This window comes from Centruroides vittatus, unplaced genomic scaffold (genome assembly GCF_030686945.1).
Source record: "Centruroides vittatus isolate TY-2023 unplaced genomic scaffold, ASM3068694v2 contig_4, whole genome shotgun sequence".
NCBI lineage: Eukaryota > Metazoa > Arthropoda > Arachnida > Scorpiones > Buthidae > Centruroides > Centruroides vittatus.
Window position 1 is genome coordinate 4,147,293 of NW_027122214.1, and position 26,825 is coordinate 4,174,117.

Genomic DNA, 26,825 nt, shown 5'->3' on the forward strand with positions numbered 1-26,825 from the left:
TTAAGCATTTTTCACTCTGTTAATTTTGAGTTTTATTTAATTGTAAAATACGTAAAATTTCAGCAAAACTTTTAATAATATATTTACGAATATTTTTTATATCAAGAAACATGATTTTAATAAATAAATTGTTTGATTGGGTAATTTAATCGTATTTGCTTTGCATTTCTCGAGACAGAATCCTGCGGGCGCCCTTGGATTCCACGGTATGATCCTTTAACGGATAGAGGTCTTAGATATGTATATTTTGTAGCTATAACTTTTTTCAGAATGTTTTAAACAGGTTTCTCTCTACTTATACTATCTTGTCTTCACGAGAGTGAATGATAAACACGTGTAAACAAGCAAACACTCCAACTACCCTAAAAAGACATGGAGTGTTCCAAATAGTACAGCTCCTATGTATGGCTTTAAGAACTGGAGCGGCCATTTCGTCGCGCATGGTCTGTAGTTGCTTTAATGTAACAACTATTAAAATAAATTTACTCTTATAAAAATACCTTTGATTCATAAAATTATTATTCTAGAAAAGCAAAAAAGAAAAAGAATAAAACAAATCTCGGAAGGAGCAGTTATCCTTCCTGGTTCCTTCTTGTAACATTGTGCCCTTGATTGAATCTATTTGTAATTTAGATATATTAAAACATTAAAAAGTTTCCGAATGTCATCCATTTGTAGTGTAGCGATCACTTTCGATTATACTTACGATCGAAGATAGTTACAAAATGACCATTAAGAACGATAGAAAATAAAGACACACAATATAGGTAAATTAGGATAGTAATGTCAAGAAACAATCAAGAGAAATTGCAATATTAATATGTAATAATAAATGTCAATAAATTGAATTCCGATAGTAAATGTATGTTTACAAAAATGTGTAAGTACCTTTACATTATTTCCGTTTTATGCATGATAATTCGAGATAACGTACAGATAGCAATTAAAGTATAAACGAACCATGTTTACTTGAAAGTAAGGAAGCCATTTCTTAGCAATTATTAACTAAATAAGGTCACAATGGTCTACAGTTGAAAAAGTTATACAAAAACACCTAACCATTTTATTTTCTACAAAATATTCCAAGCTTCAATCATTAAAACTTTGAGCGGCAGAGAAAAGAAAGAGAAGAGAAAGATCAATGGAAAGATAAATTATTTTAAAAATGTGAATGAACATGGATTGCTAGATGAAGATAAGTTTAAGAATATCGTCAAATATATTTTTGAGAAAACTTCTAGAAAGATAATTTTTAGTTGAGTTCTTGCTGAAATAGAAATAAAAATCAAGAATTAATTCATTTTCAATTATAATTTTGTGATTTGAATTTTCAAGGAAATTATTTCCACTAAGAAAGCATTTTTCCTGAAAATTCAGGAAAATTTCCCACAAAAAAAAAAATCCACGAATAAGAGGGAAAATTCTTTTTATCATTCTCCTTTAATGCAAACTCTGCCTTTTGCCCTTTTTATTTTGGAAAGGAAAATGATTGGGAAATGAATTGATTAAAACGTATTGTTTCAGCCCTGTACATATTAAATTTTAGTTTTTTGGTTGGATTTATAATATCTTAGATGTTAGTGGAACGTTATTGTTGTACTCCTTTAGATGTTTACAACATTCAAAGTATAGTATTGTCTTATTTCACTCAATGATTGCACGTTTGCAAGTTCTGGATAAATTTGTTCTCTATTCCAAACGATTGCCTAGACACTCACTTAGGCAGCAGCTATTTATAATTAACAACAACAAAATGTTAAAACGTATTTGTCGCCATCTTCCCGTTGTGGTTTCGGTTTTGTTATATAATGTTAACCCAATATTTTATATTTTAAAATTTTAGAGAATTTAAATTTCTAAATGAAAGAATAAAAGAATAGAGAATACACGGAACATCTAATAAAATAAATATAGAAAATTAGGGGAAAAAACAAAGGATATACTGTACTAAATTAGAGAAGTTTCGGTATATTTTGTATGGTTTTAACGCATAAATAATTCAAATAATTTTAAAGTATAAAAATCTAATCTAAATTTTCTAATTTCGAATATATTTCAGGCAGATTCAGAATTTCTATTTTAAAAAAATAAGAATAATAAATAAATTTTTAAATTTACTTTTTTGGATGGGGAAATTTCTGCGAAAACTACCGGAAACCTTAAAATGACGGATTTTCCTCTGACGTCAATCGCGACATTGGCGCCATCTTCGGGAAATTTCAAACGCGGGATGGAGAGGAAGCTGGGCTGCTTATCGGCCCCGCTACATCCCTACTCATTTAAGTGATGGGAAATAGTTTTCCTCATCTAAATTACATCGAAGACGTAGAAGATCGTTTGTTATGGTGAGATTTCACTTTATATTCCCTACTCTTTAATTCTATTCTCATCCATTCGTAGTACTTCTCTCTATCACCAATGATCTCTTATTAATTAATGCATCTCTCGGGTTAGCGTAATTACTTACATATATTACGCCGAATTATACGATATTTTCCGGTAAATAAAGTTCACGTACGCTGTTACTAGTGTATAATCTCCGGTTATTTAGCAAGCGTTACGAAAGAAAAACGTGAGAATTGATATGAAATTGAAGTTTGAGTTGCGATAGTTTTGGATAAGAACCCGCCAGCGTGCATTTCTTTTCCGAATTTTACAGCGTAACGGAGCGAAAAACGAAATTAATCTATTCTAATTCTTTGCTCTAATTATTATATGAGCAATAGATAAGTGGTACGGATATTTCTACTTCGATTACCTATTTTATAGCAATTTTGAATGTATTTTACTTTCTTCTAACAGTGGAAAGATTCTTCTTACTCTATTACAGCTTAATATATAAAAAAAAAAGATAAGCCGTGTCGTCGTCGACGCGTACTAAATGGAAGTATCTGTTGTTTGACTCCTTAAGGAATTAAAAGCTTGAATGAATGCATTCTATTTTAAAAGAGTGTGCGATTTTAAGTTTGATATACAAGCTTCTGATCTGTTATTATCTATTAATTTGTAATAAATAACTACCAGTCCGCCAGCCTTATTGGATTTGGGACCGGTCGTGCACCTTTCCGATTTTTATTCGTTTAACGGGACGTTGTGCGTTAATAAATAAAAATCGGAAAGGCGTGCGACGAGTCTGAAATTAAGGCCAGCCGGCTCTGTTATTTATTACTAATTAATATAGTTTTAAGTCTAAATTTTCTTTATCTTAGTTTCCAAAATATAAAGTCATTTAAGTTAGGATATTTTCTCTCAAGTTTGATTTTTGAAATGTTAATGAATATATAGTACTTTTCTTATGGATATTTTTTTTTATTTAATTAGATTATTACAGAAATATTATAGTATGGCAGTTTAGTGGACAATATGTATGAATCAAAATACAGTTTTTTAAAAATTTATTAAAAATCTTTTTCGGAGATTACAAATTTTAATAGATATTTAGATGTTTAAAAACTTCGATTTAAAGTAGTATTGGTATGACCTAATCTAAATTATGATGATCCTAAATATTTGAATGATAAGCAGTTTTGAAGATAATGATAACATGTACATTGTGAATAGTGTGCAAAGTAAATATAAATATGCAAAAATGTCAGAATTTTTACACTAAACAGCAAATACTTTATAGTTTCATTATCATAAATACTCTATAAATGCACATTTTAGTTACTAGAATCAATGTTTTTATCACACACTCAATTCTGTGCCCCTCGAAAACCTTGGCACATGTGACCAGTTTTGGATAAAATATCAATAATTAGTAACTACATTTTGCTTCTGTGTGCTGCATTGCATTTTGTTAATACTTTGGAATTAAGATGTGCATAAATGTATTTAGGTTTGTAAAGGGGCACCAGGAAAATGGATATTTTCTTGTAGCTAAATTGAAAAACATTTACATGTATATCTTTATATATGTATTTCAAAAAGAAAAGATGTTTTGTTATATTTTATTATTTAGAGAGAAACAAATCAAAACTGGAACAATGTAAATATTAATCATCTCGGTAACTTAGTTTTATTTCAGTCGAGTGGGCCAGCTTTAAGTTAGGCTAGCTGTTCAAAAAAGTTTGTTGTTTATAAGATAATATTGGAATAAAACTAAGGTTACTGAGAGGATTAATAGTTATATTTTATTTTTAATTTTAGCATATGTCTCCTCTGCTCATCTGAATGTGTGTATTATTATATGCTTATTAGATATGTACATTTTCTTGATATTAAATTTTTAGTGTAGTCAATTACTAGTTATATTTTATTTGAGAATAATGAACATAGAATTTAAAAATTTTTTTATAATAAAAAGTTAATAATTCAAAATTGTTAAAAGTATTTTATAAATTATAATTTAACCTATATATAGACTAAGCTCAACAGCTTATAGTAACTTATAGTAGTAAACAAATGATACCACTGGATTTTAATTGGGCTATAATATGAATAACAGTACAATGTAATCTGGACTAAAGGTAGACAGTTAAGCTGCATATTGTGTTAAATTTAATAATTAGAAATAAAGTAATTAATTTAGAATACTCTGAAAGAAAAGACTGATTTTAAATGGGACTCTTACCTGCAAATCCTCATTACCATGCAGATGTGATGCCATATTATAGCCCAATTAAAATTAGATGATGATAGTTTATTAGTAATACTATAAAATAGTAAATTTTGTTATAAATTCTTCACAAGTACTTAAAAACAGGAATTTAATATATATTGGTAAAAATCTATACCTCAGTCAAAAAAAAATATATATATTGTACAGTACAGTACAGTACAGTACAGTACATTGGAAGTTTTATTGGAAGGCTGTGTTCTGCTGGAGTGCAGCTCTGAATGTGTACAGGTTGTTTGATGATGCGTAAGTTCTCCAAATGAAACAGTTCTGTTTTCAGTTTGAATATTGGAAGCTTTGTATATCTAATGGATAGCTGAACAATGATTTTTTGCAAAAATATGTTTTGTTTATAATCATAATTAGGTTTCTGGTATCAAGTACATTTACTGTAATTTATTACTCATTTACTATGGATAAGATATAAATGTTTAAACTTTTCAGTATTTCAATATCTCAATACAGAAAGCATAACTGAAGACTCAGAGCATTTAAAACAACTATGAAATGTAGAATAGTTTTGCTTAATAAGTTTGTACCACTATTTTTGGGCTGTTATATAATAGTTAAAATTCACATATCAAAATATAGCACAAGTTACTGAATAATTATTAAATAACTATTTAAAAATATACATTGAAACAAAAATTAATTTAATATCCTAATTTCTTGATTTTCTTAAAAATTTGTTTGTAAAGTTAAACTATATAGTTAGTTTGTTCTTTTTGATATGAACCATGAGAGTTCTTAGTCATGCTTAAACTGATCTCTATCCCTAAACCAGTACTCTCCAATTATCTTTATCTTCTCTGCACTCCTCAATTTCTGTCTTCATTCCCTCACCATAATGGTAGTATTTCCAGTGGTCTTCAGTTAGGGCTGTCCATAAATTACATCTGCATTTTTCTTGAAATTTTACTCCTCCTCCTCCCATTGTTCCAGTTTGTCCAAGTTTCCATAACCCCTCCTCTCTTCAGATATCCAACAAAACTAAACCTTCCTCAAAATCTTTATCAATTTGTGAATAATAAAATGCATAAACTTCATAAAATTTAATGAAATAAAATGGACATCCATTGAAGTTCATTCCCTCCCTTCCTTCCAGTGTGGACATCATTTATGGACAGCCTCTTATTTGATATACCTTTTAATATTTTTTTCACTCAATGATGGCTCACAGAAAGTCTGGAATTTTTCAATGGACCATTTGTTTGATAACCATTCCTTATTTTAATGTATGTCATGTTTCACTTGAGAAAAATAAATTAGTAAACAAATTACAAGCACTGTTCATTAAATTAAAAACCAATATTTTTCTAATTTAGACCATAAGTTGCCAAGATATGACTAGACATATGGCTCACAGCAGACAGTCTATTACTGAAAATTTTTAAACAACTGGCTCCAATTTGGATGTTGGCTGCTGTGGTCCGTGCAAATTGACATTCAGTCCAGCATGATGTGTGAGAAAAAGACCCTCAATGCCCACAGGGTGGGCATTGAGGGCTTTTTTCAAGTCCATTGTAAAGTTTTGCCAGGCGTACAATGGGGCAGCTGGGTGGTGATCACTCCAGCCTGATCACCCCAGAAACCAGGCCTGATCACCCCAAAAAAAAATTTATTTTTTGGCTTCCTAGTTCTGATTCTGGGTCTCATGGAGTAGTAAGTAGGCTGAAACCTTAACTGCCTCAGCTTCAGCTATCTGATGAGTAAGATTTATATATATAAATGATTCAATATAATATAACTTTTAGCTATTTTGTAATAATGAATAATTACTATAAAAATCTTTATTATTAGTGAGTGGATCCAGTATTGAACTGGCAACTAAATTTCAGCCCAGGAATATATATATATATATATATATATTATATATTCTTGGGCTGAAATTTGTATATAGGATTATATATATATATGTTATGGACAAAGTGATTAATCGGGCATTATGAATAATGACCAAAAAGGGCGGGCAGTGTGATAAATATTGATTAATTTATCAAATTGACCGGTCATTATGAATACTGCTATCGCCTAGTCGAGCAAAGTGATGATAATAAGTTGAGGAATGATCATCCGACATACGCTAGCTAATCGTCACTCAGTTGCGTGTGCGTATCGTGTTTAGTACCGAATTTAAAATTTGATTAAAAAAAACTCCACTTATTTCATTTAGAAATATTTATTTTTTTGTGAATTATTTCAAAGTATTTTAAAAAGAACATGTAATCTTTTAAAACTAAGTACTATTAACTATATTAATTAAATGGCAGAATTTTACCTATGTGCACCACCTTGGCGATGGTCGCGACTGTTTGTGCTCTCGGCAGATTCCTCCCGGAGAGGAGCCGCCAGCAGGCTGCCGATTGTTTAACGTTACTAGATATTGATACATACTAGTTATTGATACGTGTGTTCAAGAACTACCGTGAATAAATAACTAGTGACGTTAAACAATCTGCAGCCTGCCGGCGGATTCCCTCCAAGAGGAATCTGTCGAGAACACAAACAGTCGCAACTGCTGCCAAATTTGGTACTAAACGCGATACACATGCGCAACTGAGTGCTGATTGGCTAGTGTATGTCGTATGGTCACTGTTCAACTTATTATCACTTTGCCTGACTAGGTGATAGCAGTATTCATAATGACCGGTCAATTTGATAAATTATTGAAATTTATTACAATGCCCGATTTTGTTGGTCATTATTCATAATGCCCGTATTAATTACTTTGTCCATAACATATGTTATTATATATATATATAAGCCTATGTTAGATATATTTTATAGTCCTGGGTTGAAATTTGTTGCCAGTTCAATGCTGGATTTACTAATAATAATAAATTTTTACAGTAATAATGATTATTATAAACTAGCCAAAAGGTTTAATTATTTTTGCAGTTATTGTATTAAACCATTTTTAATTAAAGATAATTTCCCATATCTTTTCAGTCAAAATTACTTGGATTCAATCAGTTTTTTGTGATGCCACATAGTTTGCATCTTAAGAGCAGAAAGTGTTTTTAAAGAAGTTTGACAATCTAAATAAATTCAGTGTAACTTTTTATTTTTGATTTAGAATAATTATTCACATTTAAAAAGTTTTACTCTAGTTTTCAGCATGTACTTTTCTTTATTAGAGATTCTTCATTTAATTTTCATGACATAGATAGTTGGAACAATTTGAAGATTTAAGTTACATTAATTATTTAAAGTATCTTAAATTGGATTTTAACCACACCCAAAACTGACTGAACACTGTAATTTTTTTTTTTCTTTTGAAAATTTAGTATTTGAGTATATGGTAATAAAAATAAAACAGTGTGTAATAAATGCAATTTCAGTTAGTAATAAACAAACTAAATAAAATGATATTTGATGGGTGAAATGTTAAGGCTAGAATGATTTTTCTGGAGTTGAGCCAAAGTCATTGCCATTGACTTTGGCTCACTTCCAGGATGAAAAAACTCTGTTCATAATGTAGGAACATATTCAGTTGATTTGTAGAAACTCAGGCAAAGAGAGCTTGAAAACATGTTGTATCCAGATCATTATATTTCCTGAATCTAACAAAATAAATTGCATTTAATCGTGAAAATATATGTTAGTTTTTGTGGATGAAGGAACAAAAATAAATATGTTTGGTGTGTGTGTGTGTATATATATATATATATATATATATTTACAGTATATATGCATGCATGCACATGCATAGACTTAAATCAGTATAGAACAGGGCCTTCTATCTTTGACATATTTACATTACATTTTTTTCTCCTTTTATACATTTGAAATTGTTAAATTTAAATTGATTTTCTAGTTCAATAAAAATTATAGCTGGGATGATACTGATAGCTGTGAAACTGTTATTTTCTGATGGTGTACAAAAAGGGACTAAGAGTAAAGGACACTTAAAGTTTGTGCAATGAAAACTTTTTGTAAATTTTTAAGTTATGATTTTGCATTTTACATACAACTACTACGTAACTGGAGAAACAATCCAGGTAAAACACCCAAACTCCAGCAGTAATGTGAAAAATTAACACTAGTACTAAATTTTAAATAATCATTCTATAGAATTAAATGTTAAACAGTTGTTCTATTTTTGGGCTGCCGCTGTCATTTGTTCGTCTGTCTTTCCTTAATCTCAAGTTCAGATGTGTATTCTGAAACCGTGTCGTCTTTTATCTGTTTTTATTGTCACTATAGGATATTCCGAGTACAGATGATGTCAGAAATGCCCAGTGTCTATCTGTGCACCTAGTCATGACAATAAAAACAAACTCAAGTACAGAGTCAGATAGATGAGATCTGAGACCAGATATGAAAACCTTAGGGATAGAAGGCCCTGATTAACTATATATGAACTTCTGATGCAAACCAGAATCATGTTATTTCAATTCAAAACTTTTTCCCTGAAAACAGTTAATAGATGATTAGCACAACTTTTGTTTAAGGAAAAGTATGACTACGGGGGGCAAGACACTACAGTACTAATTGAGGTGGCAAGCTTATATTTTAAATTAAATAAATTAAAAATATGATTAAAAATTGCAGCCTGGCATTGTGATGATGTCACAATAAATAATTGCTTGTTAGAAATTAAAAAACATTCACTACAAGTATCATTCTGTGTTCTACATTTGAAAGACTTTAGAACTAGAAGATGGAGACACAAGATCTTCAAAAACATTTATTCTATAGAGTTAATTTTTCACATACTGCTTGAGCTTGCGTGTTGACATAACTTTATGATTTTGTAGCCTTTGTAATTAAAATTTTATAATAAGAGATTGCAGACTTGATTCCAGTACAGATATGGGCCTTGGAGTTACAGCTCTTTTTCTTATCAGACTAAAATATACGTAGTTATTTAGCCTTGATTTTCGCATGAATTCCCTGTATTTTAATTTAAATATCATCATTATTGTATCTGTATCATGTCCTTTTGTGTATACAGATGTTGCTATTTGAACACTGTATCCTTGGACTAGCAGCTTAGTTATATATGCTAATAGCATCTGATAAAATAGAATAAATTTTAATATTTACTAGTTTTTAAGAGCTGGGTGAAAAGCCAATTCTTAAAGGTTACTTTATACAGCAGTGACGAGATCATCTGTATAAAATTTAATGAATTTAATTTGAAATTTATATGTAAAAATTCCAGCAATTAAAGAATATAAATTTTCTTATTATCAATATAAATATTTGGATTTTCAATGAATATTTTTAAATAAATTATTAATGTATTTATGCATTTATTGTGTTTATATTCATTATTAAAATGTAATTTCATCGATTCTTAGGAAATCTACATCAGAATTTAGATGCAGATATAAATTCATAGCATTACGAATTTCTGTTTATAACAATTGTAAAATCTGTCCTTTGCTCCGGTTAACTTAAACTAGATTTTATTACAGTTTTGTTTGATTTGATCTTATACTTCTTATTATTGTTTTAGATCAAACATTGTGTTGATTTTAACAGCTACTTTGATTTTGTTATAATACTCAATTTATTTTAATGTTAATCCTATGCTTCTCACCCACAAATCTACATTAAAACTTTTAGCTTAACAACAATGCTAAATGAGAAGACTGATGAGTGGTCTTAGCATTCAAAATGCATTCCCATATCAATAAAGATCTGATTGTCTTGCACCTTATTTTTATCGCATTCTGATGTGACAAGCCCTCCCCATTTAGCTGTGTTGTTAAGCTATTAGTTTTAGTGAGGATCAACTTTGTTTTACATAAATGAATTTAGCCATTAAATGTGCCAGATGCAATCATATGATCCCAAAAAAGAAACTTAAGGAAACATTCTTGGCAATATAATTTATATTTTTAAATACAAAATATGGCTATTTCAATATTTTAATGCCATAAAATATGCTACATGGCAACTTCAAAGTTAATATATTTAAAATTTATCACATTATCCATGATGCAATATTGAAAGTTGCACAATTAAAAAGTGCACATTTTAAATGGTTCATATTTTGAATAAAATGTTATTCCTTGCATTCTAAGGTGTTTTAGGTTTACAGAAATAAATTTTATATTAATTATAATAATAATAATAAATAAAAAAGAACTATTTATTTATAATCAGAATAGAGATTTGCAATATTTTGAGTTAAAAACCATTTATATTTTCATACATTGTATTGTAGAAATACATTTTATTAAAATCATTTTGTAATTTATAAAACAGATAAATCCAACTTAAAACAAAAGTTTTACATTCATCTTTATTTTACTTTATCTTCAGTGGAATAGCTTGTTTAATTTCTCGTACATTTCAAATTTTTGATAAGTTATTTATAATTAACAAAAAAATTCTGAGCGTCTATCTGTCTATCTTCATATTTCCTTTTTAAAAAGTAAACATTGTAAACATAACGAGCAATGTACCATAGATTTCTTTAGTTTCTATGATTTTATTATTAATACTATCTTTTAACAGCATATCTATTAGATTTGGTGCATTATAATCCTATTTAGTGGTTGAAATTTGTGTGATTTTAGAGAAAATGCTTAAATATCACAAGGCTAGAGTTTTCATAGTTGTCGTAAAAAAATTGGAATATTCCAATCATCAAAGACTCTAATCTTAAATATAGTTTTAAATAACTTATTGCAATTGATGAGTTGCAAAACATTGCCAATTGATAATTAACTATTTTGCAGAATAAAATAAGCATTTAGTTTTATGAATATATTTATAATTATATAATTTTTCATTTTGATAAATTTTTAATATTCTTCAATTCAAATATGGCATTTACGTCATATTTAAATTGTAGGTATGCGAAATAAACATGATGCCACATACCTTTACTTTTTGAAAATAATATATAGACTGTTGTAGAATGTCTGCTATATAAATATGAACATCAGATAACAAATAACATTAAACTTAATTATGTCAAAGATGCACAAAAAGATAACCTGTATGATATTTGGAGTATAGTAAATATGATAACAATTGAAAGAATGGTTATTTAAAACTGCCTAGATAAAGGTTGCTATGTGGAAATATTTTAATGCAGTTGGGAAAAGATTTATCACAGGTTTTGTTCATAATAGAATAATAAATCCAAAATAAACAGAGAAATTTGAAATCTTATAAAGACAAACCATAATTTACCAACATAACTGAAAGAAAAAGATGCATTAATTGCATAAGATGTAAAAAAACAAGTATAAATATATATTAACTATGTATACAAGTATTTTTTTTGTGCAAAAGAAAAATCTGCAAAGTTTTTCTTAATTTCTTTTTCACTTTATTATATCTTTATTTAATCTCTTATTAACATTAATAATTATAATTTTAATTAATTAATTTAAATAATTTAGAACTGCTGGGAGAAAAAATCGGCTCGGAGCGGGACTCGAACCCACAACTCCTGCTTACTGTGCAGATGCATTGCCAGTTATGCTATCCGGACCTCCAGTCCAATCTCCTCTTCCAGCATATATAAGCTAACATTATAACCATCGACAGTTATTACAATGCCGGCTGGGGACACATCCAGCACCCACGTCCACAGTAAACAGGAGTTGTGGGTTCGAGTGCCGCTCCAGGCCAGTTTTTTTTCTCCCAGCGGTTCTAAATTATTTAAATTAATTAATTAAAATTATAATTATTAATGTTAATAAGAGATGGCACCTAACGCTTCCCTCTAGAGCCAAATTGGTCATGTAATTTATTTAGTAATTAGCCTTAACTAGCCCTATAGTATTAGTGTTTAGCTTTATAATATATTGGGTCTAGCGATGTTATTTATATATAATTTATCAATAATTTTATATTCAAATCTTTTTCGTTTTTAACAGGCAGGAGATGAGAAGAAAGAAATTACTCAACGTTTCTACAGAGAAGGTTTAGATGTCACTTTACCTGACAGCCAAAAGTTGATTCACATGTGGAGATGGCTAGCAGATGCAGAATCAAATTGTGTTTCTATGCGATATCAGTTGGATAAACTTCATCATCAGCAAAATGAAGAATTAAAAGTATGTATATATTAGTTTATAAGAAGTTTCACTATATTTTTATTATAGTTGTCTTATTCTTTCAGTATCTGTTTTTGAAGTAGTTAATAAAATATAAATATTTTTCATTAGGAAATAGAAAAATTTGCTGAACATGTGAAGACACTGGCAAATGAAAGATATCAAGAACTTCAAGAAGAAAATAAGCAGTTAAGGAGAGAATTAGACCAACAGGATAATGAAAATGGAAAGATTGTTAGCAGAGAAATAAGGCAGATGATATTACAGGAAGGTTTAACAGAATTAGCCAATTTGAGTATTTCTGAACTTTTTGCATACTTTTTGGTTGAAAGGAAGAAAATAAAAGAACAACTTGAACAGGAACAAGAGAGAAGATGCAAGAGAGAACAAGCTGCAAGATTGGCATCCAATCTTCCAGACAGTTTAAAACTATGCTCTCCTGAAATTCAGAAAATACTTGAACAACAAAAGTAAGTAAAGCACATTATTCATTACAATTCACATGAAATATTATACTGTTATCTTGTAAATTAGGTTATATTTGACACTTTGTGTGCAAAATGTATATTAACTATTTATCATTCACATGGTATCTTTGATGTTTTGATTTTTTTCTATACAACAGGATTAAAATTATAAATATTCTGTCACTCTAAATTAGAATGTAATGAAGTAAAACAAAGTAATAAAACCGTGTTTAAAATGTCATATTAAATTTATTGTTATTATTATGAGCCATCTAATTAAAATAGCAAAATGTAAATAAGTCTTCTAAAGTCATAAGATCTATAATCATGGAATTTTTTAAATCAATTAGATCTAATATAAAAATATTATGCTTTAGAGTCATTACACTTTCTGAAGCCAGAGATTTCAGTTAAGAGATCAGAGTTATGTTACATTATTATGTATAGATCATTTTAATGATTCTCAATTTTTATATAAAATTAAATGCTTTATTAATTCATTATAGAAAGTATTAAAAAATTATATCTGTCTACTTTAAGCAAATAAAATTACAGCAGCTTAATTGCTCTTTAATTAAGAATAATAAATAATATAAAAACAATAAATTACTTCTTTTATAAATGTTTGTCATTGTTTTTCAAAAAATCAGTTTTAGTTTTAGATTGTAACTTTTAAGATTTATTTATTACATATCTCACCTTCTCTCTCCAGTCAATATATCCGGTAAGCAATTCCTTAGACGTCTGAAGAGCTAGATTATAGTCAAATTGGAGCAAGGCATACTATACATTGTTAGCTCAACACCAGAGTATACTAACAAACTCTTCAAACCTGTTACTGGTGTGTTCTCCTACTTCTACACAACGTGTGGTTGTGTAGAAGTAGGAGAATGCACCGGTAACAGGTTTGAAGAGTTTGTGAGCAAGGCATACATTTAAAGAGTCTAGTTTATGAAAAATATCTTCAAATGTGTAGTATGTGTATAATTTTTAACTGATGATATGTTAAATGATTTTCTGTTTGATTATTGAAAAATTAGATTGATACAATTTAAAATAAAAAATTCAAATTCATTAATTTTAATTTTAAAAATTCTCTAATGGTAGTAAAAAGATGTTACCTTTACATTTACAATTAATGAAATAAATTTATTACTTTGTCATTGCTGTGCTTTATAATATATGAATTACAAAGCTATCTTTAAATTATAATTTCATATTACATTCACTTCAAATTAGTAAAAAAAACATATATAGTTCTAATTTATAATAGTCATTCTAGGGTAAAGCTAAAATGCAAATAATATATTGCTTTTATATTCATTAATTAATTTAAATTCTGAAAATCTGATGTAAATAATAATGCACAAATTTTAATATGTTCTATGATTTCATTTCTGATAACATATCTCAAATTTTTCAAACTTTTTCATTATAAAATTGCCTTTTAAATTTATTATTTATAATTACAATTCATTTAGTTAACAAAACGATACATGAACAATTAAAATGACATAAATTCTATTACTCTTGTGACTTTTTTAATGCATTTTTTATCTTTAGATGAATTTTATTTAATGAATTGTGTTTCTGAAAATTCTTGTTAAAAACATTATTTAATAAATTTGATAACTAAAATATTTTAAGTGTCCTATTTACATAATTTACTAGTATTAGTCAAAATTGTAAAATTTAATTTCTTTTTCGGAAAAAATATTAAACAACAATTCAACAGCTATTTTCCTAGAAGTTTATATTTTCTTGTTGTTGAACCTTTTCAAAGATATTGGAGTTAGAAAAGGACTATAAACTTGTTTATTTTTAATAATTTTTTAATTTAATATTTTTAATAATTAATAATAATTAAACAAATTAATGAGATCTTTTTTAACTGTTTTATGTTAGACAATAATCAGTTTTGATGTGAATATTTATTAGAGATGATTATGAAGAAGAAATAAGACATCAACAAGAGATGATGAGGCATGTCAAAGAACAGTTGAGACAAGTTCATGAAGATGAAATTACACAGTTAGAAACTGAAAAAGAACATCTAACAGTTGAATTAAATAATGCAAAAAGAAAGGTAATAAATCTCATTATGTTAAATGTATAATAATTGATTGTATTGAACAGTAAATAATTTAGTATTTCCTTATTTTAAGTAAAAAACATGTTAAAAACATTCATGATACATTTTACATGTTATCATATATATTTGCAATTGTTCATTAGTTTCAATTCAAATTATAATTTTTTGGGAACTTGTAATAGCTACTTATAAATTAGGTGAAAAAATATACAGTATTAAAAAAAAAGGATATTCTTATATATACAGTATTAAAAAAAGGTATTCATGTAAGTCTTAATTTATTCATAATTAAGTATAACAACATACGAAGTGTGCAATGCCATAATGTTGTAAATGCCATTTTTCTCAAAATACGTTTGCATTTAAAATTCATTTCTTCAATAAATGTTTTTTTCTACAAAAAAATATTGTGGCCATAGTGGCACTCTAAGTGGCTATGTTTTGAAGATGAATTTATGTGCCAAGCCATAACATTTTAAGTGCCAAGGTGCAAGCCACATGACTTTTGGTGCGTAAAATGTGACGGTTTACATCTACATCATTTTGTTATTCCAATTTGTAACGCAGTGAGTTTTTTATGATTTTACTCTAAAATTGAAATGAATTCCTTAAAGTATGAAATGCCTAAAAGAAAAAAGAAGTGTGGAGAAAAATGAAAGAACATTCAAAAGAAAAAATAATGGCTTAGAGTACATTTCCCCCATATCACAGAAAGTTAATCTGAGAAAGGATCCACCAACAGGCAAGTAAAAGACTTAATACTTCAAAAATATAGACATATACTTGAGATTTACAAGATATGGATAGTCATTGTGTCTACACGTGGGCGTACAACTTGTAGATGACTGTGTTTCCGACAAGTTTGTCAAACTTTTTGTATATGTTACAGGTGACGTGCAAGTGTTCCTTTGCTTGCAAAAACATTAGGTTGGCTTACCATCAGGAACTCTTCCAACAATTTTATGAACTGGCTGACTACAGTAAGCAGCAGAGTTATCTTCAAAGACTTGTTCATCCCCAGATGATAAAAAGGAGATGCTATGGGAAGTATGACCATCCTTCTGAAAGTAGAAGGCAACACTCTTTCAGTTATCATTTGCTTCTTCCCGGCAGAAGTGAAATAAGAGTTTGCCTTAAGACTTTGTGTAATACATTTGGGGTTACTGCAAGAAGAATTCAGTTGATTGGAGAAATTTAGTCACTAATAGATTATTGCCAGTTTTTAATGTTAAAATTGATATTGAATTTGTAAATTGTGTTTAATAATTTAAATGTAAGTTTTTGGTATTCAAAACTGTTTTTCAGCTGTAGAAACATTAATTTTATGATTGCAATTGTTTTTGGCATTTACAACATTATGGCTCTAACCCTGTTTTTAAACTTTTTTTGTTTCCTTACTATCATACTTAGGTGTTTGAAATTAAACCCAATGTTTTATTCCAAAGTGTAAATTGTTAAAATAATTTTTCTAGCATTTGATTAAAGTTTGTTCATTAGAAAAAGTATTTTTTCTCTCTCCTGAAAAGTTTGTTTTTTGGCATTTACAACATTATGGCATTGCATGCTTCATTATTATGTAATTTTATCTGTATTAAATGCTTAATTTTCAGTGGCAACTATTTAAATTTATCACAAAGGAATACTTTTGTTCTGTTTTAGAACAGCTTCAGCTTCTTAACAAATATAAGTCACTGTTGCAACTGAATTTGAACATTTTATATCATTTTTGACGGCTAAAATAATAATCTAAACTGTACATTTTCATTCTAATTTGTTAAAATCAAATCCCACACATGCATAATATTAACATTGCTTCCCAGATAGGCTAAAAGTATTAATTTTTCACACCTATCAAACTGCTTCCTTCATTCTCCTGTCCTGCAAGTGTTTAACTATATCCTCCCAATTTCTTGTTTCTAGTACTCTTATCCATCTGGTGTCCAGTTTTTGAGTCCTGTGCATCAATGATATTTTGATGCTATATTTAAGATGTAAATGAAACATATTTTAGAATGCTTTATTTACATCTTAAAAAATCATCTAAACATCATTAATGACTTGAAAAAACTGGACGTCAGATGGACTGGAATACTAGAAACAAGAAATTAGGAAGATATAGTTAAACACTTGTGGAACAGAAGATTGAAGGAAGCAGTTTGATAAGTGTGAAAAATTAATACCTTAGCTGATCTGGGAAGCAATGTTAATACTATGCATGTGTGGGATTGATTTTTAACAAATTAGAATGAAAATGTATAGTTTGAAATATCGTTTGATCCATCAAAAACAATTTAAAATGTTCAAATTCATTTGAAATAGTGACTTATATTTAAGAAACCAAAGCTGTTCCTAAAAAAATGTTCCTGTATATCTGAAATTAAGCATTTAATACATATAATAGTATGGAGCCAGAAATGTGTGATGGAATATTTTGATATGTAATTTTTTTTACTAAGTTCTGAATGAGAATCAAATTAACTCCCAAAAATACATTATTACCAATTTCATTATGTAACTCATATTTTCAATATCCAAAATGTACAAACAAATAGGATAGTTCTTGGAAGACATATTGGAATCTGTATTAGAATTTCATGTTCTAATTTCTCAAAATATTTAGGTAAAGAACGAAAAAAAAAAATTCTAAATTGTGTCTATCATAGAAAATGAAATAACCATAAATATTATGAAGTTATTACGATTTACTGTTTTATTCAATTGTCAAAAGCCAATTTTAATGCTATGTACACATTATTAGTAAACTCTAAATATTTTATGTTATTTATTAGAAAATCAGATCATGGAGTTTTTATTTCTATAAGTATAGTGAATTTGTAATCTTAGAAATCTGGATCACAGATGAAAAAATTTTATACCATGTACTCTTACCAATCCAAAATAATTGATTGCACATGGTTGTTCAGATTAGTAGTTATATGTAAAGAAAAGGAAGTGTTTTCAAAATAGTTTTTGTTGTTGGAACATTTAGTGGAAAAAAAAAAATAGAAACTTGTTTCGGATTTTCAACAGTGATGATGATGTCTCACCCAATCGTATTACACTTGTTTCTGTAAAAGTCATAAGATATCCTGTTAGACTATTTTGGATCACACAATGCCTAAACAATTAATAAAATGTTTAAAATTTTAGAAACATATATTCAGAAATGTAATTAATATTAATAAAATAAGGATATTAAGCACAAAGGAATAGAGAATGTTAGGACTTTAAGAATAAAAACTTAGATACAATGAACATTGATCATACTCTTTGAAAGAATTAGGATTAAAGAAGTTGAATATGTTGAGAAAACTGTTTTTACATATGTATAAAGGTTTTATGAATTTTTTTGTTTTGTTTTTTCGGTAAAGAAATTGAGATTTAAAATTTTTGAAATATATTATTTTCTTTAATTAAAAGCCATTGTATAAAGCAGTGATTCCCAAAGTGTGCGCCGCGGCTCCCCGGGGCGCCGAGATGCCGTCATAAGGGCGCCGCAAAATATTCAATTAAACAATTCGGCAATTTTCTTGGAATTTCCAATTCTCGAATTTTTGCGCCAACAATCGTGTATGCTGACAAAATTCCAAGAATTTAACAACTTTCGAGTCTTTCATTGTTTTCTTTCCCCACCCATGCTTTAGTGGTTTAGTCACTAAAGCTTGGGTGTGGAGCTAGCCGCTAAGCGTGGGTAGCGCAGTAACAAGTTGGATTTCTGTTCATTCGTTGTCACCATCTTAGTGTTCGCATTAGTTTTTGTTTGTTGGACTAACGACTAACTTAATAGTGTGGTGGTTAAGTTAATTTTCAAAAGTTATTTTTCTGATCACCCTAAAAATGGACAAATTCTTATTAAACTCGAATAACAAAGATAGTGCTGAATCTAGAGAGGACGTTCCAGAAACAAGTGGCAAGAGTTTCGAGAGGCGAAAACGTGGTAAATATGACTACGGTTATTTGGATTTTGGCTTTACATCAATAAACGAAAATGATAAGGAGAGACTGCAATGTGTGTTGTGTATGAAAGTTTTGGCACCAGAATGTATGCTTCCAAGTAAGTTAAAACGACATTTAGAAACCAACCATTCTAACTTTGTTGGTAGACCTCGTGACTTTTTTACCAAAAAGTTAATTGAATTAAAACAACAAAAAGGCAGCATTTTTAAACATATCTCAATACCAAATAATGCTTTGCTAGCATCATACAAAGTTGCATATAGAGTTGCTAAGTGTAGAAAAGACCCATACCATCGCTGAGAGCAACTCATTCTACCGGCTGCTGTAGATTTAGTGAACATTATGATTGGCGAGTCGGCGGGAAAACTGCTTTCAAAAATCCCTTTGTCTAACAATACCATTAGTCGCAGAATTCAGCACATGGGGAGGATCTCAATATACAATTAATTGAAAAATTAAAAGGAAGTGAATTTGGATTGCAACTCGATGAGGCCACAGATAATAATAAGGACGCACACTTGATTTGTTACGTACGGTTCTTAGATGGTAATTCAATCGTTGAGGACCTTCTCTTTTGTAAAAGTATTACTGGAAGTACAAAGGCTCAGGATTTGTTCGAGATCCTGAATATATTTATGGTTGAAAATAATTTAGAATGGACAAAGTGCGTTGGTGTTTGTACTGACGGTGGTCGTTCAATGTCCGGCTCTTATGGAGGATTGCAGGCGCTTATTCGAAACAAAGCTCCAGATTCAGTTTGGACCCATTGCATCATTCACAGAGAAGCACTTGCATCAAAGTATATGAGTCCTCCACTAAATATAGTTTTAGAACGTGTAGTAAATATAGTAAACTATATAAAAATTCGGCCACTGAAAGCAAGATTTTTTTAAAAAATGTGTGAAGATATGGGAGCCGAATACACATCTTTGTTGTACTACTGCCACTCACGATGGCTCTCTCGCGGGGGTGTATTGTCTCGTACGTTCCAATTACGGCAAGAAATATACGCTTTCCTTGAAGAAGAAAAACATGAGTATGCCAAACACTTTGTGGAAACAGACTTTTTGATTAAACTCGCATACCTATGTGATATTTTTGAAAAGTTGAATTCGTTGAATCTCTCCTTACAAGGACGCAATATGCACATTTTAAAGCAAACAGAAAAGATTTCAGCTTTCAGAAAAAAATTACAGCTATGGAAAATAAAAATTAATAAAGAGTGTATCAGTGATTGTTTTCCCTTGTTGCACCAGTTTGTAACCTCCAATGAAATTAATTTGTCTTGCAATATAAAATCCATTTTTGTTGATCACCTATCAGAGCTTATAAAAAAGTTCGAAAAATACTTTGAAGCAGATATTGATAAATTTACATGGATTCAAGACCCATTTAGAGCCAAGACTCCATCTGAATTTACTTCTTTAGAAGAAGAATCTCTTATTGACTTGTCTTGCGATAATACTTTAAAGTTAAAATTTGGTAGCATGGAACTTTCTGATTTTTGGATATCAGTAAAAGAGGAATATCCACTGCTTAGTGGTAAAGCTCTACGAATATTAATTCCGTTTGCAACATCCTATTTGTGCGAAGCTGGGTTTTCGGCAGTCGCAGTAATAAAAAGTAAATATCGCTCGAAAATTAACGTTGAACAAGAAATGAGGGTCGCCATATCCAATTTTATTCCGAGATTTGAGAAGTTGTGTAGTGAACATCAAGCCCATTCATCCCATTAATAATTTTAATAATGTTAATCAACAATGAACGTTCAATAAATTGTTTGTGAATTTAAAATTCGTGTTTAATTTATTTTTCAACTAACCTAACCACATGGTGGTTGTCCAGTCTCAATATAGATATTACCGAAACAGTTAAAATTAGATATTTTATATTATCCCAAGGAAAATAGTAAGTATCTGTTTTTAATTTTTCGCTGTTAAATGGATAATCGCTTTTGAAAAGGAAAGTTTTCCGATTTTTCAAGAAAGTCAAAAATTTAGAAAAAAATCTGATGTATTAAGGGCGCCGCGAAAAAATCCGATTATTTAGGGAGCCGCAAACCGAAAAAGATTGGGAACCTCTGGTATAAAGTATAATTCAACTGAACACAATTTATAAAGACTTCAAAAAACTTTTAAAGAAATAAAAATTAGTTTTTGTTGAATGTTTATGATTACTGATTTATTTGCTATTTGAAAATATTTATACTTATTTATGACAAAATTTTATAAAGAAATGTTTATATTTGTAAAATATAATATATAAAATATTAGATGACATGTTCCCTTTCAATAAGTCAGCTGATTAATTGCTATATCAAACACATTTACCATTTGATTTATTTTGTTCTAGATGACTAGATATTTTGATGATCACTTCTAAAACAACAAAGATTTTGATAGACAATTTGATATCAGTTTGATGTAGTTGGTTATTTTAATTCAGAAACAAAATGAAATATTTTTCAAGTTAGGTTATTGATAAAAAATATTAATAAAAATACTGAAGTCCTGATATACTGATTCCTTCTTCAGTAAAAATTATTTTAAAGAATGTCTTGTTTTTCTTTCTGTTTTATCTTCAATAATATCAACAATCTTTGTGGTTAACAAAACTATAAAGATCATTTTATATATTTTTTAATAATGGTTTAATCCGTTGATTATTTATTATTTAAATATAAAATTTATTGCTTGAAAATAGATTAAATTGTGTAACTTTTCAATTTTGAGGTAATTTTGTTTTGCATAACATAAAAAATGTATTAAATCAATAACTGTTTTATATATTGTCAGCTGTTTTTTAAATTATTCTACTTGAAGGAATAAACTTAATATAAAATTGTACAGAATTTGCAAGCTGTTGGTAAATCATTTTCTCCAGAAAAAAAAAATTGAGGTGCTTGGCCTGCTTAGCTGACTGTTGCTGTAATTTTTTTTTATAAATGTTAGTTAATTACAACAAAACAATATTAATGTTATTACATCAAATACTACCCCAATATATAATTCACTAATATAATATATTAAGTTCTGTTTATTATTATTGTTTATAACTAGTCATAAATCAGCTAAAACTGGCTTGCAGAATACTGGTAATGACTATGCTGCAATGATTCTAGAGGCTTATTAATTCATATTACATTGTAACTAAGTGATCAAACTAAAATAGGACCTGCAAAAATAGGTGGGGAAGAGCCAGACTTTGCTTGTGCAATGTCAGCTTATGGCACTGAAAGCTCTTCACTCTACTACTTGTAAGTTCTGTTTTTGTTATGTTATACTACCTAGTATATATTGATAATTTCATAGGACTTGATTTGAAAATTATGATACACATTGAGTATTTTAACTAGTACAGAAATTCTACCTAACTTTTAACATTTATATTAATCTTTTGACTCAATTTTTTACATGCATTTAACACAAGGGTAACAGACATCTCTTATTTTATTAAATGGATAGATGCATCGCAATCCATTTTCAGTAAATATTGATATAGCCTACAGATAGCAAATTTAAGGTAACAGTGAACATCAGACCTTCAATGTTTGTTATTTTCACCTGGTATCACTATAGCAATTCCTATTGTATTATACCAGATTTTGAATGCCAATCTTTTCCAATAATTTACAGTAGTTTGTAAATTTGCATCTATTAACTAAAATAAGTATTGATAATTAATAGATATATAATTTTTTTTAATGAAAATATATTACTTGCTGTGTATTCTTAAATAAATGAAATCTCTTTCTGAACTTTATAAGATTTTGGATTTTTTTTATACTTTGCATTTTAATCTTTTTATGAAATAGTATGTGGAAAGCAAAATGATGCACTTCTTTTTTATCTAAATTAGTTGCCAACATATGCTGTGTTGCTTAGTCATACTTGAGCAACTTGAACATAGCTTGGTATTTTTACATTTGTTTTCATTTTCTACTTGCAGATATTGACTTCTTATTCTATTATTACAAGCTGATTATCATTCTCATTTCTGAAACAGTAACTAATTGTGTTAAAATGTAATATTTTACAATATTACTTGCCAGTCACTATTGCTGAGTTACAACTCAATTTAAAAAATTTAAGTATTGGATTGTTGTGTTATCCTTACACAGGATGCTGACATACAGAATTAACAGTAATAAACATTTGTAATTTGAACAAACTAACTTCTTTTAAACTTTTGTGTTCATAAAAAACAAAGTTTAAAAGAATAATTCTTTGAATACAAGTAATTCAGTTTTAAAATGAATTTGCCATTGATAGGCCAAATTGTTCAAAATTTCTTGGAATTGATTGACTCAGTTATATTGCTTAAATTTAAAAAACAGAAGGACACTCACACAATAGTTAGATTTTGTTGGTATTAAATTTGAAGTGTTTAGTTAAGTATTTGTAATTTGTACATTACTTAAGTAATCATTTTTTATTTTTGAACAGTATTAATCTTTATTATTATTATCCAGTATTTATAATAGTGTTATTAAGAATATTGAAATCCAAATATAATTTTTATTCATTTGTATCTTCCAATTGTGGAATATTCTTTCAAAATAGGGAAGGATTATTTAATAGTAGCCAAAGTTGCATAAAAATTTATTTGAATATAGATAAACTTTTAAAGTAATATGTAGATTTTTATCTTCTTTTTGAAATTCTTTATTGATGTTCCCTATTTAGAAAATATTGAACAAAGAGTAGCATTTTAAAATTTGACTGTGCTCACAGAATAATAATAGTATTTGTGTGTAAATTGTTACAAACTTTGGTAATGATTAAATATTATTGAAATAAGATGCAATGATAAGAATTTGAGGTGCTCTTAGAATTTTACTCGTAATTGTACTATGCTTTGTAAAATTTAACATATACAATTGTTTGATTTGTAAGGATATAATATATATATATTAGTGATGTAACGAATATTCGGTTACTTCCCGGTATTCGGCCTATTTTTTGCTATTTGGCCAAATACCGAATACCTAAACACAGGAGTAAGAAATAACAAAAACACAGTAAATTAATCATTTTGGTAACTTTTATTAATGCTGAACATTAAATTATCATTATTAAGGTTAGTAAGAAATAGCATCTAACTCTAGTATTAAATTATTTCATAATTAAATAATATTATAGCCTTTATCTAGCCTGATATCTTGTGGCATTGATGGCGTGTAGGTTAGAATATATCGGGCATTAATGTTATTGTTTAGTTAATTATGTTATATTCGTATTCGCGTATATTTTAATATTTGTTATGATATTTTAAAATGATTTACGAAACGTTTTATTGAAACTTATCGTATTTAATGAAAGAATTATTTATCTATTTCTAGAAGATGAGTAACTAATATATAATTTATTTTATATATAAAGCAAAGAATGAGCATTTCTCATTATATACAAAGATAACATTTGAAATCATGTTAATTTTAAAAATATTGACAAAAACAATAGCAACAAAATATCACAAAACTTCACAAATAGAAACACCCCAATAATATATTTGAACTGTTCCACAACTGGGAAGAAACTAGACCATAAATGTCCCCACTAAAGTATATCCTAGGGGTACTATTCAGTCTACAAATATGTAGTAAAAACAAAATTTTAGTGCTTAATTAAAGAGTTAAAAAGATCGATTGCAAATAAAATAACATCTAAATACCAACAACTGCCGAATCATATCTGGCTATTTATGGCTATTACATAAATTATAAACCAATTTGTCACTAGAGGTAGACGTTAGACTCCATCTCATATTAACTTTAATAATTATAATTTAATTAATTAATTTAAATAATTTAGACCTACTGGAAGAAAAAATTGTAGTGACAGTGGGCCAATAGAGAGCAGGGTGTGCGGTCCTTGTCATAATACGGTTTGCGCGCCAATTTTCGTACATGCGTTAATCAAGTCGAATATTCGGCCATGCTCCTGGCCAAATCACTTGAATGTGGCAATTCTAGCTTAGATATGCTACTGCCTGTGTTGAATTGTGTAGATTCCAAAAATTGGAGGATGCCCTGTTTCTTTCTTTCATTCTTTCTTCAATATATTTGTGTGATGAAACATAAATAATCATAATGGTAACTTTGTGATATATTTGATTGGATCAGGATGCCAAATATTTTAATAAACCATTTCATACTTTGTGCTTTCACCTATGTAATTGTAATTTCTTGATCATGTAATACAAGAATAGCATTGCAATGATTTATTTGGAAGCATACTGAATTGTATAAATTAAACTTTGAGAAATTTTGCTTTTGTAAACAAGAATTTGTTGTTATAACTTGCTTTATAATTTGTTTTCTTTAAAGAATGTATATAAAAGAAAATCTTTAAATTTCAATCATTATTTAGAATAGTCACGATATGTCAATATATTTTATAAGTAAACATTTATTATTTTTAAATTTTTTTTTACTCTAGATAGAAGAATTGGTTAGACAAGTGGCAAAGAAAGATTGTCATGAAGATTTAGAAGAATCCTGGATACATCATATATTGGTAAACATTCTTTTATCTATAAAAGTAATGTCTATTATTTAACACACAAACTGCCCATTATGTTATCTCAAAGTTGGCAATTTAACCACTTGCACCATCTATGAGATAACTCGTATAATGTTGTCTCACTAGTTTTGCCTCATACAACTTTTCTCATAGTAAGTACTTGTTATAACTGATAGTGGGTGTTGAGAATAAACACCACACATTGATTGGGCATTATAGAACAAACTATAAAGAAGTTTAAAATGCAATATGATTTTCCTGTTTACAGATTGCCAGATACGTGTATTATCTTAGTAAATGTACTACAAAAGAGGTTAATATGTGTACAGTACCTTGAATATGAATGACAAATAAATTTTGTGTCATAAAAGGAAAAGTCTTTGAAGAAATATAAATAATATAAATAATATTTTTAAAAATAATATTTATTTATATTATTTTATATTACTCAAATTATTATATGAATGTCCTTGACATTTGGATGTACATGTTTTTGACAATTTACATTTTTGTACAATGTACATTGATACCTTTAACTTGTTTTTCATATGTCATTTGCATTTTTGTACATTTTTCAAATACAGCAAAAATTTCAAGCTATTGTATAGTAACACTTTTTGCTAGTTACAGTAACATAAGTTATTTAAATATTTAAAAGAAGCATCCAACTCAATTTAATTATCTAGTCCTCCTCTTTATTTTTTCTATAATTATTACAAGTCCAAACCCAATAAGAATCCTTCTAGGCTGGGATGGATTAAGACTAGTTTCTTATTGCTTAGTAATCTACTACTAAAATTCAACATAGGAACAATCACCATCTTATCAAACTGAATTACTGATGTAATAATTTAAATGGCACCCTATCTTTTCTATTTAGCCCCTGAGATATTCTATCCATAAATACATACATACATACATATATATATATATATATATATATATATACATATATATATAATAAATGTTAATTTAAAAACATTTAATATTTTAAATATTTCATACTTTGTTACATCCAGTTTACTATAAAAAAAACTTTTTTCTCACTAACAAGAAATTTTATAGTGTTTAGTAGTGTAAATTTTATAGTGTAGAACAATATTTAAATAAGTTTTAACTCTAAGAATAGGAACTCCTTAA

General features: G+C 28.3%; 1 protein-coding gene across 1 annotated transcript in view; it reads left to right on the forward strand.

The window, feature by feature from the left end:
• The first annotated feature begins 2,207 nt into the window (after window positions 1-2,207).
• Window positions 2,208-26,825, forward strand: part of LOC136976302 (polyamine-modulated factor 1-binding protein 1-like) — a 28,917-nt gene continuing 4,299 nt past the window's right edge. The window contains exons 1-5 of the mRNA XM_067271542.1: window positions 2,208-2,345; window positions 12,466-12,645; window positions 12,757-13,115; window positions 15,051-15,198; window positions 25,602-25,679. Coding sequence (XP_067127643.1) covers window positions 2,343-2,345; window positions 12,466-12,645; window positions 12,757-13,115; window positions 15,051-15,198; window positions 25,602-25,679 — 768 coding nt within the window. The 5' untranslated portion in view covers window positions 2,208-2,342. The remainder of the gene's footprint in view (window positions 2,346-12,465; window positions 12,646-12,756; window positions 13,116-15,050; window positions 15,199-25,601; window positions 25,680-26,825) is intronic.